This window comes from Periplaneta americana, chromosome 10 (genome assembly GCF_040183065.1).
Source record: "Periplaneta americana isolate PAMFEO1 chromosome 10, P.americana_PAMFEO1_priV1, whole genome shotgun sequence".
In the NCBI taxonomy this organism is placed as follows: Eukaryota; Metazoa; Arthropoda; class Insecta; order Blattodea; family Blattidae; genus Periplaneta; species Periplaneta americana.
In genome coordinates, this window is record NC_091126.1 from 95,567,918 (window position 1) to 95,585,741 (window position 17,824).

Sequence of the window (17,824 nt, forward strand, 5' to 3'; positions counted from 1 at the left end):
TTCATAAAGTGTAACTCATAGTTTTTATGTATTTTCAAATATTCTAGATGTAGAGACATTCAATATTTCAGAGTTACTTTTAGCTCCATCATTGGAAAGGCAGCGAATGGAAAACATGGAAACTTATCAGTTGGATCCATTACATTCCTAGAGAATAGCTCTTGGTAACAGACCCAACAGATAGGTTTCCCCATTCTCCTCTTCTATATTCCTTGACAACAGAGCCAACATGTTTATCTCCGTAAAACTCTCAAATCATAGGCCTACATGTATTCAGTACTGGTAGTGTGTCTAATTTATTAAAAAAATTGTGGTGTTATTTTCATTTGATACCTAGTTGTTTTCGTAAAAATAAAACTAGCCAGGAACTGTCCAGTATCATTACACTTTGGTTTTTCTAGTATCAGTCTGATGTTGGATATAATTGCTGGATATGCAAATGACATGTTATTATATTACCAGTACTTACGTGTTCCATGAATAAATTATTTTTATTTTTGTATTTTTTTTTTTTTTTCAGAAAAATTTAAATGGGATGATCCACTGAATTTGGAATCACAGTTAACACAGGATGAAATCATGATGCGCAATTCATTTCGTTCTTACTGTGAAGAGAAGCTTATGCCACGAGTAACTATGGCTCATCGCAACGAAGGTATGTAGAATTGTAGGTTTCGTGTACAGTAACTTGGTATGTCTGTTGACCACAACTAGGTTGTAAATGGCCATGGAAAGTAATTTGTTATAAAATACAGTGTCTGAAGTTCATGCTGTACTAAGGACAACATTCCCTGCTGGCGGCTCCTAAAGCCATACCATGTTTTGTGGTAACTCTGAAAAGTACATGCCACTCACTTTCATACAGATAAGTTAAATTTTCAATGTTGACACATTTTTGAGAGAAAGAAAATAGTTGCCATAACTCCTGGAATGGCCTTCTCTCTCTCTCTCTCTCTAACACGCACACACGCACACACACTGTTCATTTATTACACTGTCAACTAGTAGCAAAACCACTGCATGCCAGATTGATTTCACAAGTGAATCATTGTATATAGCAGAGTGATGCGAAGACTCTTAATTTGTAGATACAGATTTATAATTGTCTTTCTTTTTCGTTCCTTTTCTCTCTCCTTTATAATAGTCACTGTTGCCTCAGATATCTTGCACCTACTCTAGAGTCGACGGCAATTCGGAAGACAGTAGTCTGCTAGTGTTTGCGTCGAGAGAGAGACAGATAGAGAGAGCAATGCAGCGTACAACATTGTCACATCGTACTTCATGCACAAGTGCAATACAAATAGCGCAGGAGAGAATTTAGATTATCAAAAGACAATAATGACCTTAGCCATTGATTACTGTAAGCATGACACCAAACAAACCCTCTTTCCTTCACTAACAATATTCTTTGCATGTTTCTCAATCCCACACCACATGCTTCTGCAGTCGATTCTTGCACGTTGGCAACGTTGCAGTCAGCATCAAGATGGCCGGCAGCGTTCTGCTCGTCAATGTTTTTAAAATAATTATACACTTTAAACACCATTTTCCGCGCCTGCCTGTGCAATACTTGTCTTTTTACAGTCTCTTCTTCCATTTATTTATCTTACACATACACAGTAAATGTTAGTTTTACTTATTCAATGTATTGAAACACTTGCACGTGAACAAACGAACTCTGGAAGTCCTTGTTATAGACTGATTCTGATTGGTTCTAAAGTACAAGTTTGTGACATCACATACCAGAAATGCTACGGCTCGTGTAGCAGCTGACCGCCTTCCGAAATGCCTTCTAGTCTAGTAGGCCTACATCTGATGAGATTTAAGGGTTAATATGGAAAAATATTTATATTGAAAAATTTGTTACCTTTTTTAACGCACTCCAGCTCTGTTTATGGGTCTCTATGGAACTATTTTAAAGTAAACGGCTTAAGTACTTTGAGGTAAATCATAATCCCACCATTAAGCTGCCACAGTGGTCTAGTGGCTAGATTGCTAGACTTATCTTGTGAACCCGGGTTCGATTCTTGGTGTACCCCCAATTTATAACTTGTGCTGGGCAAACTCATGGTTCAGATAACATAGGGATTTTCTCCAGGAGCTCCGGTTCCCCTGTGGCATCCCAACAAATCTTCATGGGCATACCATATACCTGCCTCCTATGGTGCACCTGAGCAATGACTCTGTCGGTAAATTGGTCTGCACTCTGCTCAACTATCTTCCTATGGATATGTGACGAATAGACGAGTACCTGCTATTAATATAAAAAAGTAACCCCATCATATGAGGTGCTGGAGGTGTAAGGGACAAAGTCGACAAAGAATCTCGAAACTTGTACGGTGAAACCTGTTCAAATTGGAACCTGAATAATCCGAAATCCTGTCTATTTTGGAACAATTTATTGGTCCCTGAGAAATTCGTATGTTTTATGTGTAATTTTTCCTGAATAAAATGGAAACTGTTCAATGTGGAAACGGAAACTGTCTGTTACTGTTCAAAATGGAAATAATATTTTTGACATGCTATTTTAATATAAACTATATTGTGAAGCATTGTGTAATTTGAAGGAATGTACGAAATATGTAGGTCATTAAGATAAAAACAAGTTTTATTTGCAAAATTTTAGAGGTTGCGAGAGTGTGTTGGCCTGTCAGTCATAAATTTTATTACTCTGTTGACTAGGCAGACAAATGCATTCAAAGATTTTCAATGCTTGACACCCGTATACTGTCATAGCTGGGCAGAACGCAAGTGTAGTGATTTCGTGAAAAAAAAAAAAAGTTGCGTAAAAATGAATCATTAAGTGATGAAGTAAAAGTTGTCGAGTTAAAGGAAAATGAGAAACGAAGTGTATGGGAAATAAAGTTGAAGTTCAGTTGTGGAAAACTTAGGTGTAACACTTAGAAATAAAGACTGTATCATGAGTGAGTCTTTTGTGGTCAGTAATGGTGACAAAAAGGAAACCGAAAACAGCTGATTATGTGAAAATAAATGAGAGAGTGGGTTCTTCATGCTCTTTCAAAGACTATTCTAATATATGGATCTATTCTGCAAAGCAAACCCTTGAACTTGCAAAGAAATGAGATAAGCCAGAATTCAAAGCTTCTAATGGATGGCTCCTAGTCTAATTAAATAATGTGCTGTGATATACAGTACAGTATTATAATATAGTGTTAGATATTAAATTTACTGTGATAGTAAACTTTAATAGTGTTTATGAGTGAGTTACGATAATGAGATTTTCATCAATATGATTTACCAATGGAATAAGTGATAGAAAGCTGATTTAATGTCAGTAGTGTTAAACGGAATATTTTGTGGCATGCCATTTTCTTTTTCATTTATACAATTGATAAAATATTCCATTTCAACTTCACACCTGAATAATACGGAAACCTGTCCACAATGGAAAAAAAATTAGGACCATGTCACTTCCGTCTTGAATAGGTTTTACTGTACTTTGCGAGTTCACCCCTAATGTTTGCAATGCCTCATATGTACTGTAGGAAGCTAAAGTTAGATTCTTTTTCAGTATGAGTAATTAATTTTTTCATTGTAAAGCTGACTCCTCTTGTTTCAGTTTTCCATCGTGAGATCATGAATGAACTGGGAAATCTGGGTGCCTTGGGCTGTACTATACAAGGTTATGGATGTGCTGGTGTGTCCCATGTTACTTATGGCCTTCTGGCTCGTGAGCTGGAACGAGTGGATAGTAGTTACCGTTCAGTATTCAGTGTCCAGTCATCACTTGTTATGCACGCAATAGATGCATATGGTTCGTCTGAACAGAAGGAAAAGTATCTTCCAAAATTAGGTAATGTTTTTCATGTTTATAAAGATTTGTTGTGTTTCATTTAATAACTATTAAATTGTGGTACAATACTGAAGTGACAGTTACAGCAGTGGCTTTGAAGAAAATAAGTGAGAGGGCAATTTCTGATGCTCTTGATTAAACTGAAGATGCTGTCCTGGTGTTTATCTGAAAAAACTAAGGAAACCACGAAGTTCTTCAGTTTGGATAGCTGTCCTTGAAGTTTGATCTCCCAGGATTTCCATAGACTGAAATGTGTTGCCTTGTTATAGTGGTGACATGTGTAAGGCATCATACCTGGACTTGCATTACGGACTGAGTGATGGTTCGAATCCTCATTGCAAGGGAATTTTTTCATGAAACTGCGGCCAGTGTATGTGACCAATGCTCACCAAGCATTATGATGAATTTGGGAAGCTATCAGTGCTGTCATGGAGGCCATACCGGCCATACATTGTATGGGAAGCTAAAATCTTTTAATGAATCATATGGGGAAGAGAAATTTTTGTCTATATGGAGCCACACAGTGTATGGGTGCTTAAGTTTTGTACATGGAGATTATATTTTTACATGGAAATCTGTACTGATCTTAGATCATCTCTTGCAGTTCATAATATATATATATATCTTGACTACACAACTTTTAACATTTTATCGCTTCGGAATATGTATATGTCTTTCTCGTGTTAAATTTTACCGTACCTGGTTAACATGTTTCGGCCTGTTATTGGCCTTCTTCAGAACTGGTTGTTGCTAGTTGTGGCGCCTTTTGTTTAGTTTCCTTTGGGTGTGTGTTTGTGTAGTGTAATGTGGAGTCAAAGAATGTGTGTGTTCTGAAATTGAGTTGTGTGTTGAGAATTTCATTTGGATGTGTTTTTGTATGTCTGTAAAAGGTGCCAAGACCAGCAACAACCAGTTCTGAAAAAGGCCAATAACAGGCCGAGACATGTTAACCAGATACTGTAAAATTTAACACAAGACGGACATATAATACATATTCCGAAGTCTTAATATATCTTCTTTGATGTTCATAAACATAAACTGTCCACCTCTGCTGGAATCTAGAACCATATAGGCCTATAAAAGATGGTTACACAAGAACACATCCAAATGAAACTCTCAACACACAACTCAATTTCAGAACACACACACTCTTTGACCCCACATTACACTACACAAACACACCCCCACAGGAACCAAAACAAAAGGCGCCAAGAGCAGCAACAACCAGTTCTAAAGAAGGCCAATAACAGACCGAAACATGTTAACCAGGTAGGGTTAAATTTATCACGAGAAAGACATACAATATATATTCCGAAGTCTTAATATATCTTCTTTGATGTTCATAAACATGAAATGTCCACTTCTGCTGGAATCTAGAACCGTATAGGCCTATAAAAGATGGTATTTTTCTAGAAAAGCTACACCAAAGGAGGCAGTGTTCTTTTGTTTCACTGGTTTCTGTGTGATGTATATAGTAATAAACGTATGATTTTAGTTTGCAGCCACAAATACTTTCAACATAAAAATCGTTTGATACTCACCTGTTTATTCTAATTGACTGTTGTAGGTTAAAACTTCCCCAATACTTGTTACTAATTACCAACATAACATGTGAGAGGTCCAGGACATATTAGGGAAATTCCTATTTCCCCAGTATTGCATCCTGAACCTCTCGAGTGTAATATTTGCAACAAATTGAGGGGACTACAATATTGCATTAGATTATATCGTACAGGTAAGCATCAAACGATTTTTATGTTTAAAGTATTTGTGGCTGCAGACTAACACTACTTGTTTATCACTGTATACATCTAACAGAAGCCAGTGAAGCAATAGAAAATTATACTTTCTTTGGTGTAGCTATTTATTTACTGCTTTCTTGACATAAAAACATCCATTAAATGGCGGTCAGAGGGATAGAAATGGAGGGGGTAAATACATTTCAAGAGAGAAAATAAGGGGGGGGGGGCGTATGGCCAAGAAAAAAATTACCATGACAGCACTGGAAACTATGCTAGGTAGCGAAATTCGGTTTCAAAAACCATCTATAAAGGCTGGAGGATCATCATGCTAACCACATGTACCCTCATATTGGTTGGATGATCGTTCACATCTGCTGAGGCATGTGGACATGAGGCCAGCAATTGGCTAGTCGGCATTGTCCCTTCATGGGTTGTTGTGCAACTGAAAAAAGAGGCAGAGAAGATACAAGAGAATTTTGTGAAGGCACGCATGTTTATATGAAATCAATTTTGACAGAATGTAAGGAAATATTTTTAAAATCCTTAATCTCAGATACTCATAGATTACTGAGAAGACAAGGTCATACCTCGGTAATTTAGCATGTAATCAGTAAGTAATGTCACCTGTCTGATTTCTGGATAGGGAGTGAGATTTGTGTTCTAAAGCAGTGCTTGGACGTGGATTTGAGTCTTGGTTCGACTAATCACCTGGTTAGGATTTTTTGCCCCTAGAGTTTCCCGAACTCTAAGGCATATTTTATAGTTAATCAGTGGCAAATCCTTGGACATTTGGTCCTGTCACTAATTCCATCAGTGTTAAATAACCACGCAATTGATACAGCATCGTTAAATAACCAATTAAAACATTCACAAAAACATATGAGATATATTTTGTAATATTTAATATTTACTGTAAATATAACATAAAAGAAATTCTTTTTGAATCCTTGGACTCACCTTTCTGTCACTAAATTGAAGGGTTCAGAAGTAAAAACGGAGAAAGTAAGAGTTAAAATTAAATGAATATCATAGTTTAATGAAGATTGACATATCATTTAGTTCTAATGTGCATACTTTATATTACTTGCTATGTGTTTCTTTAAATTGTGGTAATCATTTAATTTTAAACCTTGTTTTCTCCATTTTTAATAAATGGCACTTGGCCCACTATGGCTCTGAACCCTTCAATTTATCAATGTTAAATAACCACGGAACAAATTCTGAGATCGAGTTCTCTACATCAAAAGAAGGAAGAAATGTCATATAAACATATGTCCAGAAATGATTGATTTATGAGTTATTCAGCGACAAAGAGAAATAGCAATATTTTAATTCAAACTGATGGAATACATTTATAGTAACACATTAGCAATGTTTTAAACTATCAATTCACAGTAAATGCTCAAAATATTCTCCTCCACCTGTTCAAAACATGCATCAACATGTCGGATCATGGACTGTCCCACACTTTTGAAGATCCCATGACAGTGTCAAATAGTTTTGCAAACTCCTACAATATGTTGATATAGTATCTCTTCATTTGGAATGTTGGTGTTTTGACTGATAAAAATCTAAAGTATTAAGGTTAGGTGAACGTGCAGACCATGAAACTTGTTTTTCCTTTTCTAGTCATCTGTCGTGGTAGATATTAGCAAGTGCATCTCGAAAAATGCGACTGAAATGTGCTGGTTTTATGATTCGGTTACCTTTAGTCTGGGAACACCATCTGGTACATTTGCACAGCCTTGCGTCTATTACCATTAGTGTCACAAAGAATCATATCTGCCTACTCACAAAATGGATATCCTGCCATGGTTTGCCACTCAAATGTAACTGAAACAGACTAACCACTCATGTACCGGTATAGGTCATTTGTTATCTCGTGAAACCTACCTGTGGGTAAGGGAAAGCAGAAAGTGGACTGAGATTCTTTCCTCCCTCATTACGCTTTCACTTGGAGCTATAGCTAGCTCACATACCCCCACCATAAGGTTCTTACTATAAGCTATGAGACACACATCCATTTGGTTTCACAAGATAACAAAGCCAGTTTCCTTGGCAATACGTGGCCATCTAGGGTACAGTGTACATCAGGAGATAGTCGTGTATTGGTAACATCAATCAATTTTCTGTGAAAGTTAATTATTATTTGTAACAAACCTAAGTTGTTGAATTGTGCCTGTAAACTCACACTGAATATCATCTTTCAATAATAACTCATAAACCAGACATTTGTTTATATGACATTTTCTCCTTATTTTGGTGTGAAGAACTCTCTTCCAAAGTTTGTCTCATTATTTTTGTTACACTTTGTATATTTTCTAATATTTAATATTCACCGAGATGATAACTTAAAAGAAATATATTAGTGGTAAATTTTAGTACTGAAAGTGATTCTTGTGTTCAGTGTACTCTTGTACTCTGAGGTCCTTGTGTAAAGGACGTAGTTGAATGTATGCTGGATGGAAAAGTCACGAAACTAGTAGGCACATTTCCTTTGTTGCAACAAATCGGGACTTAGCAGGGGACTTGAAAGCTACTTTATTTTCATAACTAAAATACATTAAATTTTCGCTCCAAATTGATGAAGCAATGGATTTGGTTGTGTTGACAATTTTAATACTATTTATGCACTGTCAGCACTGGGAGTCTTTTCAAGAGGATCTGCTTCTCTGACAGCCATTACCGACTAATACAATTGTGATATGAGAATAAAAAGGTTCTGTCTACATTTTTTAAAATCGAAATTGAGTTACCTAGCAAATCATATAACTCAGGCTCAGATTTATGTTCATAACATAATTTTTTATGTAGAGATCAGTGAAAAGGCTTCCAACTCCTAAAGAACTTTCAGTTGTCTACATTATGCAGGCATACCAGCCTTTCTACCGTTTTCTACTGGAACAAATAGTATGGGAATGAAGTATTGATGGAAAGCATTTGGCTTTGGAAGCTCCTGTCAATAATATTATGTTTCACAGCTACAAAGTGTCATTCAGCAATTTTCTTTTTATGGTAGCTGATGCAGACTATGACCATTTATATGGCAGGGTAGTATAGTTAGGGATATTTTCCGACATCTTTTTAAAATGAATTAATGACTGGAAATGTAACCATACCAGAAAGGAGCCCTCATTTTTAGGAAGGGGAAACCTGTAAAAAAGTTCCTGTAGCTGATGATGCTTTTTCATTATCATCATCAATAATGAAACCCTATCCAGGAAGCCTACCAAGTGGATCATCTCAACTCATTTTCGACTACAGGTTATATAGTGTGCTGTGTGGTAGAAAATGTTTGTGACCACATAACAACAGTATTTTGAATATTTAGGAAACCCATAGCTGCGCACCCCTACAAGCCCATAATTGTGACCCTAACTGCATTCACCTGCTCAGTTACCTCAGAAGGGACCATGAATTAAGAACTGCCTACTGCCTTCCTTTGACAGTGAAACAGTCATTACTTCCGAAGTAACACATGTTGCATGGAAACAGAAAGTGTTACTACAGGTTTTCAAGATCTCACAAGAGTTGCAACAAATCCTCAGGAAGCAAAGAAACTAGGAATGAGTTTGCTGTCTTATTGACAGAACATGGGGCTTGAAATTGAATAGATACTCGAGAAAATGTGTTCACATTTATACAGTGTCTTTATAATATAAATTTTATATTACAAAATAATTCTGTGGTATATGCGTACTTACATTTTGAATGTCCTTGTTTCCTAATGCATCCATAGTATCACTTGGATCACAATAACATACAAGGAACTTTGAATGGTTATATGCAAACCAATTCACATTTCCACTTGACTCTGTCCCAATTCCAGACTTTTGTGTTTTTCCAATTTTGTTTTTTTGCAAAAGAATTGTCCTTGAGGTTACGAAATTTTGTGTCCATGCCTTCCAGGGTACAGTTTAATATACCTGCTATAGTATTAAAATAATCCTCTTCCTTTACTCTGTTTTTGTACTCCTTATGCGAGGCATCGCGAAATAATGGATTGCAATGCAATAATTCCAAGAATTGTAATATTCTTTTGCTTGACCACTTCATTCTTAACTACCGATCCACATGTTGGTAAATGAGAAGAACACAGGTGTAGGTTACGTGTTACTGTTCTCTCAGTGGGAAGCATAATTTGGGCACAGAATACGACAGATATTACGTAGCATGAAATTGTCACCTACTACAGTTTCCTGTGATGATTTCCAGTTTATGGGTGCACAATGGGCCATTCGTGCCTAAGTGCTTCAATAGATGTCTACATCCTTACCGAGAAAGAATATGTAACACGAAAATTGTTGTGAAACTTACTATCAAATTTCTGTGTCACAGAATATGATAAAATTTTTGATCAAATAAATATGATCAAATGTAAGATTTTGAGTATATTACACTATGTCAAAGCTTTTATCATATCTTTCATCACAGTTCTAATAATGGATCCACAACATTTCTATGCTTGTTGCAATTGTAAATGCATTAATGGTTATTGCATTAATACTAAAGAAGAAATCAAAGAAAAAACGTATTTTGTCGACTTAGAGTGTAAACCTGCTAACTAACAAAAGGAAGTTTTACAGGAGAAACAAAAAACTGAGTATAAATTAATTCCGAAATTTTAGGACCAAATCCAAAGTACAGGTGGTGAAGTTTCAGAGTTAATTTATACTCAGTTTCTTGTTTTCTTGTTTCCCCTGTAAAATTACCTTTTTGTTAGTTAGTAGGCTATCACTCTAAACCGACAATTTGGGGTAGAGATTGTGGTAGGGAGAAAATATATAAAAGGAATCCATCAAACTCTACTGAGAGAACTTCAGTGTGAAGATGTGAAATCCTATATATACTAAGTATTTAATAATGGATGATGAAACATTTCATGTGACTGATAATGTGATATTAAAAGTTTCGTGGTTTTCACAGACCATGTGTACTTAATGTCCGCCATTTTCTTTCTTCTCAGTCACAGATTTTATCAAAGGTATGATGATGACCATAACTTTTATCACAAAACTATGTCATAGCTAGATGTGATCAAAGATGCTGTATTACACTGTAAAATATTTTATCATATATATTTTATCAAACTTTTATGACACAGAAATTTGATAGTGTAGTGTAACAGGTTACTTTAACTTTTTGTAACATATTTTGAAACAAAAATTCTGTAACATAGCTCACTCTGGACGTAGCCTTACACTACTTCTATTAACATTATTGCTGCCACTACTACCATTATCACTACAACTCTTATTATTTTCTTTAAACAGCACGTGGAGAATTAGTGGGATGTTTCGGTTTGACAGAACCAAACCATGGAAGTGACATCAAAAGCATGGAGACAAAGGCAAAGTATAATGCATCAAAGAAGTGCTACATTTTGAATGGCAGTAAAACGTGGTAAGTTCATTCAGCAGCTGCTTCTTTGGTTTGGGTAAAATGGAAGGAATAACTTGTATTTTTTTAAGAATCCACCATGTAAATGTATAGCCAGTATGAGTGAGAGCAGTTTTTGAACTTTTGCATTCTTATAGCGGTTTCAGAATAAGAAGGCATATGGCCTAAGCCAATTGAGTGCTAGCAACAGTTCCACATTGTCACACAGTGCATGGTGCACGAGACATGGAAGACAGAGACATCAGATAAGGGCAGAACATATCAGTTGCAGCCCTCTCGCTGAGCGAGCGGGTCGAGACCTGTTTCTTCATTGTGTGTAATGTTTAAATATAATTACTCTTTCTGAAGTAATTCTCATCTCAATTTTTATTACTTCTTCACTTCATAGATCAGTAGCTCTTGGAGTCACTGACTTGCGAAATAAAGTGACAGATATGTAGAAATTTACTTTGCTAATGTCTGAGAAAGAATGTTTTAATTCTTACTCAGACTTCCTTGTACAGCAAAGCTGAATTTATTATTGTTTATTTCTCCAGAGGAAAGATAAGGTATAGTTTGTTTGTAGGGGCAGCCTAAGAATCTAGCAATAACAAAATGAAAACATATCTGTAGATACATAATTTAGTATTGAAGTTGGACCTCCGTTAAATGAAGCCTATATAATTTAATTTAATTCTGTAGCTTATACATACCTAGGGGTCCAGGGTTCTACATTCTGGTTACGAATCTGGCTATAATGCAACGTAATCATAATGTGTGTTCATATATAATTCAGTACTCATACTGAAACTGTAGATTATTTTATTTTTCTCTGATAAACTAAGTCTATCTAATTTTATTTTATCATCTAATTTTTACATATCTAGAGGTCCAGTGTTCCACATTCTGGCTAAGAATCCGGCTATAAGAATATAAGCATATCTGTTCATATGTAGGCCTAATTTAGTACTCATATTGAAACTGAAGATTACTTTCTTTTACTTTATTAAATCAAGGCTATCTAATTTAATTTAATCCTCAAGCTTATATCTACCTATAAATCCAGGATTCTATGTTCTATCACTCTGGCCTGTGGCAATATAAACCTATGAGTGAAGGTAGTTGTACAGAAGCGAATATGAAAACCGTAATCCAATAATATCGTTAATATATTAGAGATAAAATTGTATATTAGAAAAAATAGTATAAAGTGTAATATATATAACTGAAGGTTTTTAAAATAGAAATTGAGTTTTGAAATTATAAAATCTCCTCGTGCCTAGCATGCCTGTATTTATTTTAACAGTGAAATGTAGTTAATGTGCTTCATTTTATAAAGTTTTCTAATGCTCTTAAGGAAGAATGTTGTTAATGCTCTTCGTATAATTCATGGAAAAAGAGGCAGGAGTGTTTATGTTTACAATATCATCCAACTATCTCTTATGTTTATGCAATATTTCGTCTTATATCATGTATAATATTCCAATGAAAAGTGAAAATCGTACCTATGATTATTCTCAGCTTTCTTCTTCTTTCCATGTTCTATTATAATGTCACTGTATTTAAAATATCGTACGATGAAGTAATACATGGTTCTGAAAATTGTACAAATAATTAACACGTTTGTTTTGCGTTATTTTCCAGGAGAGGTAAAGTCAAGTATACTACCTATTTTAATTGTCTCTTTGTCCTGTCCGAGAATATGAGATAATGTATGCACTTCTAAACCACACGTCTCTGCAGTCAGATTCTTTGTTCATGAAGAACTGACAAGCATTGAATCATAAGTTGGTCCTTTAAAAAATTTATATACAAAAATACCATACTCCTCGTTTGTGAGTGTTGGACTATCCCTTTGCGTATAACAGATGAAACACCAGAGTAAATTGCAATCCCTTCAAGAGACATTGTTACGGTAAGTTACGCATCACACAAGAGAAAACAGACCACATCTGAATTTGAAAATAAACAGGTTCTATCTTTGTTTACAGAGATGGAATTCAGAGCAAAATATATTCTATGCTGTAGGTTGGATATCTCTGTTTAGTCTTAAAGCGATAACATGCGAACCAGTTGACATACAATTGCCATTCTTGTACTGTTGGATTCAGAATTCGGAGCTCTATCGAATGCCATAGCTTTAAATTCATTCCTAGCCATAAGTATTGTGCGCACAAGAAAGAAACTAATATGTGACGCTTCAGCGAGACTTCGCGACGATTTAACTAGGCAACACCACTTCACTGTCACTGGCTAGTCGACATAGACCGGCCTGAACTAGCTCCGCCTTATATGCCTTCTTATTCTGAAAGCGCTCTAGTACCCTTGATTTCAGTTATGAGATCTGTTTCGGCTTTAATTTCGAAATAATCCGAAGGGCAGAGTTGTGAAGAAACTACAGTAATCTGATATATGTTTTTGACTTTAATACCTAGAATGAAAACATCCAGTTTTTTCTGTTTTCTTGATTTAAATACATATTTTCATTATGCCTTTTGTTGGGAATTTGTTTGAAGTTTTCCCACAGAATTAAGTCATTTATTTCATATTTCAAGGGACGATCATCCCTTCAAGCTTGTGCGCTTAGGAGAGGAGTAGATTTTATCCTATCTCTTTTGAGTCTGAGCAACACGTAATGAATCCTATAGAGCAGGCAACCCTTCCTGTCTTCGACAATAGTATTCCAATGATGAAATCTACGAATTCAAATCAATGAAGATAATCTTAGCACATGGTGGAACACTCAGAACTCCTCCTCCTGAACATAAACTCGGTGAAAGTTCAAAGTCAGTCATGGCAGTGGAAGTGGTGGTGGCGTAAATTTAACAGATGTATCATACAACATTGTACAGTTGACAAAAAAAAAAGGGGGAGGGGCCACACTAGTGAACAGTGAATGTTTTCTAAATCCACTTCGGGTCACGGCGATGTTACATGATGCATGTGCTTGTAGAAGCGGTTACAGAACCATGGAAGTATTCCATATCTGCGTCTTGTAGAGTGTTTGCTTAATGATTCGAAGGTTGTGGGTTTGGGCCTTCAATTTTTCATTTTATTTTTTAATCATTCTTTAGAGACATTAATAATATTCAAATTATCATTTATATTCTGTTATCATTTTTTATTGATATCAAGTTATTTATGTTTTGTTATCGTTCTTTTAACGATAAAAATAATATTCAAGTTATAATTTTTTGTATTCTGTTATCGTTCTTTAGAGATATGAATAATATTCAAGTCATCATTTGTAATCTGTTATCGTTCTTTAGTGATACTGTATAAATAATATTCAAGTTATTTGTATTGTTATCATTCTTTAGTGACATAAATAGTATTCAAGTTATAATTTATATTCAGTTATCGTTCTTTAGCGATATAAATAATATAAATTTAATATTAGGTTTGGAACAATACAGTTGCATAATACTGGTGTTAGTTTTTCTTTTTATATTATTACATTATACTATCTTGAACCACAATAAAATGAAAAGGAGTGACGAGGAATTGAACCTGAGATATTGACATCTAAATTCCGACATTCTTCCGCGGAGCTACGAGGGCACAAGTGTGGAAACATTTGCGGAAAAATTGGTCCAATCCCTCTCCAAGATTTTCTGATGATTTGTAGAAGCTAGTCCAGGATGTGGGGGGCAAAGGCTAATTGGGATTTCCCAGTCTGATCGGGTCAAACATCCTGATAGAACTAATATTTAACCCTTGTGGTGAATTTCAGTGAAGTCCAGAGGGCCCAATTAGTCAAATCCACTCTCCTCATCTCCACGCTTGGGCCCCCTGGAATCTAATAAGATGTGAAAGAGACAGTGGTGTAAGGAAAACAACGGGAAGTCACCACATTTATCCTTCCCAAGAAAAACTGCAGACATGAGCAAAGGAAGCTTTTAATAGAAAAAGGAGCATCTTCTGCGGACCTCTTGAAAAATAACTAAGGAAGAGACTAGTGAAGTGCTTTGTGTGGGGTGTGGCATTGTATGGGGGAGAAATATGGACATTACGACAAAATGAAGAGAAACGAATAGAAGCATTTGAAATGTGGATGTGGAGAAGAATGGAGGGTGTGAAGTGGACAGATAGAATAAGAAATGAAGTTGTGTTGGAAAAAGTGGGTGAAGAAAGAATGATGCTGAAACTTATTAGAAAGAGAAAAAGGAATTGGTTGGGTCTCTGTTTGAGAAGAATAATAGACGACATTAGAATATGTGGATCATATGCAGAGACTAAGAGGAAAAGAGAAAATAGGAAAGATTGGAGAATGCTGGGTTTGCAATGAAAGACCTGCCCATGGGCAGAACACTTATGTGTGTATGTTCAGAATGCCTGGAATGTCATGTCTAAGAACAGTCGCTATTTGCAAAGACTAGTCGATTCCATGCCCACTCGACTGCAAGATGTGATCGAGATAAGGGGAAGATAGACTAAATATTGAATCGTGGCTGTTTGTTTGGTTCTTGAACACTTAATTGTTTGACTGTTCTAAGGCAGACGCCAGTAAGTTTGTTTTTTAATGCCACGAAAGATATTTTTGTTGAGAATAAAATCTTTTTTCTTTCCATTTGCAGCCACAATGTCATAATGATATGACAAAGTCATGGCATAATACATTAATGAACCTAATGTTAATTACTAAAATAATCGTAAAAGAGAAAGGAGCAATTATGTATATTTTGTCTCTCTCTACAGACAAAAAAGAACATGAAAAGCACGAGGTTGTATTCTAATGCAGGACCTCATGAATAAGAGGCCGGAACACTACCATTACGCTATCAAGTAACACACAGAGTACTTTAATTATAACTGTAGATATCAGGCAACGTGGTCCAATAACATGTAACATCGCCTGCCTCCAAATTGTAGTGAAGATACCCGAAGGGCACTTTGCTTCAAGAGAACGGCCACTTTTTCTTTTGACAACTGTACATTCTTTTCACTTTTATCTTTTGACCATTTGAACTCTTTATTTGAGGTACATTATTATTTTGTCAATAAGATGTTGTTATCTAATGGCGGGACATAAGGATTCAATCCATGAGTCTTCTAGCATTCCAGTACAGTTTTGAGAAGTTCTTCTGGAGATTAGGATCCAATTTTTGGCATTAAAGTAGATGTTCTCCATTCATTTTAGTGCTTTGGTCCTTGCAAATGGTGCAGTGTTCAGAGTTATAAATTTTCATGCAATATAGATGTAATGCTACAGTCATGCTCAGTGTTTAGTTGGAAGGTTGCTGTTGTTTCTTTTCTAGGTTTGCTTTTGTTCACCATGTTTCTTTAATATTTCTGCAAATTTTTTCTTGGGATAATTTCGATGCTTCTGCGTGAAATAGATCATGGGTTCGATTTGTTACTGGTCTTCTCACTGTTTTTGTGTCCAGTGAGATTGAAGTAAGATTAAGTGTCACTCCCTTCTTAGCAAGTAGGTCTGTAGTTTCATTGAGGTGTCAATATGTGGTGGGATCCATTGAAAGGTTATTGATTTTCCTTGTCTATTGAGAAGTTTTGGTATTTCCTTTGCTTCTTTTATAGTTTTGAATATAGGCTGCAGATTTGAAGTAATGGATTGAATTGCCGCTTGTGAGTCAACAAGGAGAACTGGTTTTTGGAAGGCTTTAGGCCTGAGCAGATGTTGCTGTAGTGCTGTTTTGATTGTTTTTGTTTCTCCATCAAAGCTTGTTTTGTTTTTCCCTTTAGAAATATAATGAGTGTGTATTCCTGCTCTTGCTCCAAGGTCTTTGTTGGATAGTGAACCATCTGTATAGACTTTCAAATACTCATTTGATGGATATCTTTCTTCTGTGGTTGCCAGTGCTAGCTGTTTTCCTGTGGATAGGCATCATCTTTTCTTACATTATAGATCAGAGATAGGTTAGCATTGAATGTTTGGTAATCTGGAGGGTTGACAGGTGGGCAGTATGGTTCAATTTTTTCTGAACTGTTAAGGAGGTGTTGGTAATTTTTTGCTATTGTGATTGGTAGTGATTGAGTTTTGAGGTGTTGTTCTGGATTATTTTTGATCCAAGTGGTATTTTTTTTTACAATTTTTATTTACAATTTACATTTGAATTTACATTTGGATAGATACCCGAAATGAGCATATGCTCGTGCTCGGGTACAGTCCAGTAGTCTACATAAATTTTACAGGTTTCAAATAATAATGCTGATGATATAAAATAATAGTAACGATAATAATAATAATAATAATAATAATAATAATAATAATAATAATAATAATAATGATAATAATAATAGAATAATCGTGACGGAAATTATACAAAGATTGTAATACAAAATAATTCATTAATAATAATAATAATAGTGATAAAACAAAAATATTTACAATAATAAAATAAATACTAAGACGGATAAAATAAAATTTAAAACCACTAGCGAGAGTTAACACAACTTAAATAAGCATATAATAACCGGAAAAAATGCCAAACTCGAAAATCAACAGAAAAGTTCGTTGTATCGCAGACGACAGCAACCGCCGTATTGACATTGTGTTGTGCATTAATGGTAGTAGTGGGGAGCTGAAAGTCTGCGTTACTGCCGTTCTCTTCGAATCTTCTCGTACAATCATGGGAAGTTAATGCTGTAAAAACAAAATTTCTATGAGTCAAACTGTTCATTATTACCAGGATAAATACAAATAATACTGAAATATATTAATCGAGTTTCAGTTATAGATCTCTCCTTTTGTGCAAGAGGTATCATATCAAAATATTTTATGAATGGCGGGGAAAATATAAATTTCAATAACTTTCTAGTGACAAGTACAATCAAGTGTATCTGTGGCTATGCTAAGGAATCATTTATTGGAGATATACACTGTTATTAATTAAGAAAATGATCTATTTATGTTTATTACAATGTTTTA

General features: G+C 35.3%; 1 protein-coding gene across 2 annotated transcripts in view; it reads left to right on the plus strand.

Annotated features, from left to right (window-relative positions):
* Positions 1-17,824, plus strand: part of LOC138707908 (glutaryl-CoA dehydrogenase, mitochondrial) — a 72,694-nt gene that overhangs the window by 14,619 nt on the left and 40,251 nt on the right. For both annotated transcript variants that reach the window (XM_069837954.1, XM_069837955.1), the window contains 3 exons: positions 521-655; positions 3,581-3,814; positions 10,830-10,959. In XM_069837954.1, the coding sequence (XP_069694055.1) occupies positions 521-655; positions 3,581-3,814; positions 10,830-10,959 (499 nt within the window). The remainder of the gene's footprint in view (positions 1-520; positions 656-3,580; positions 3,815-10,829; positions 10,960-17,824) is intronic.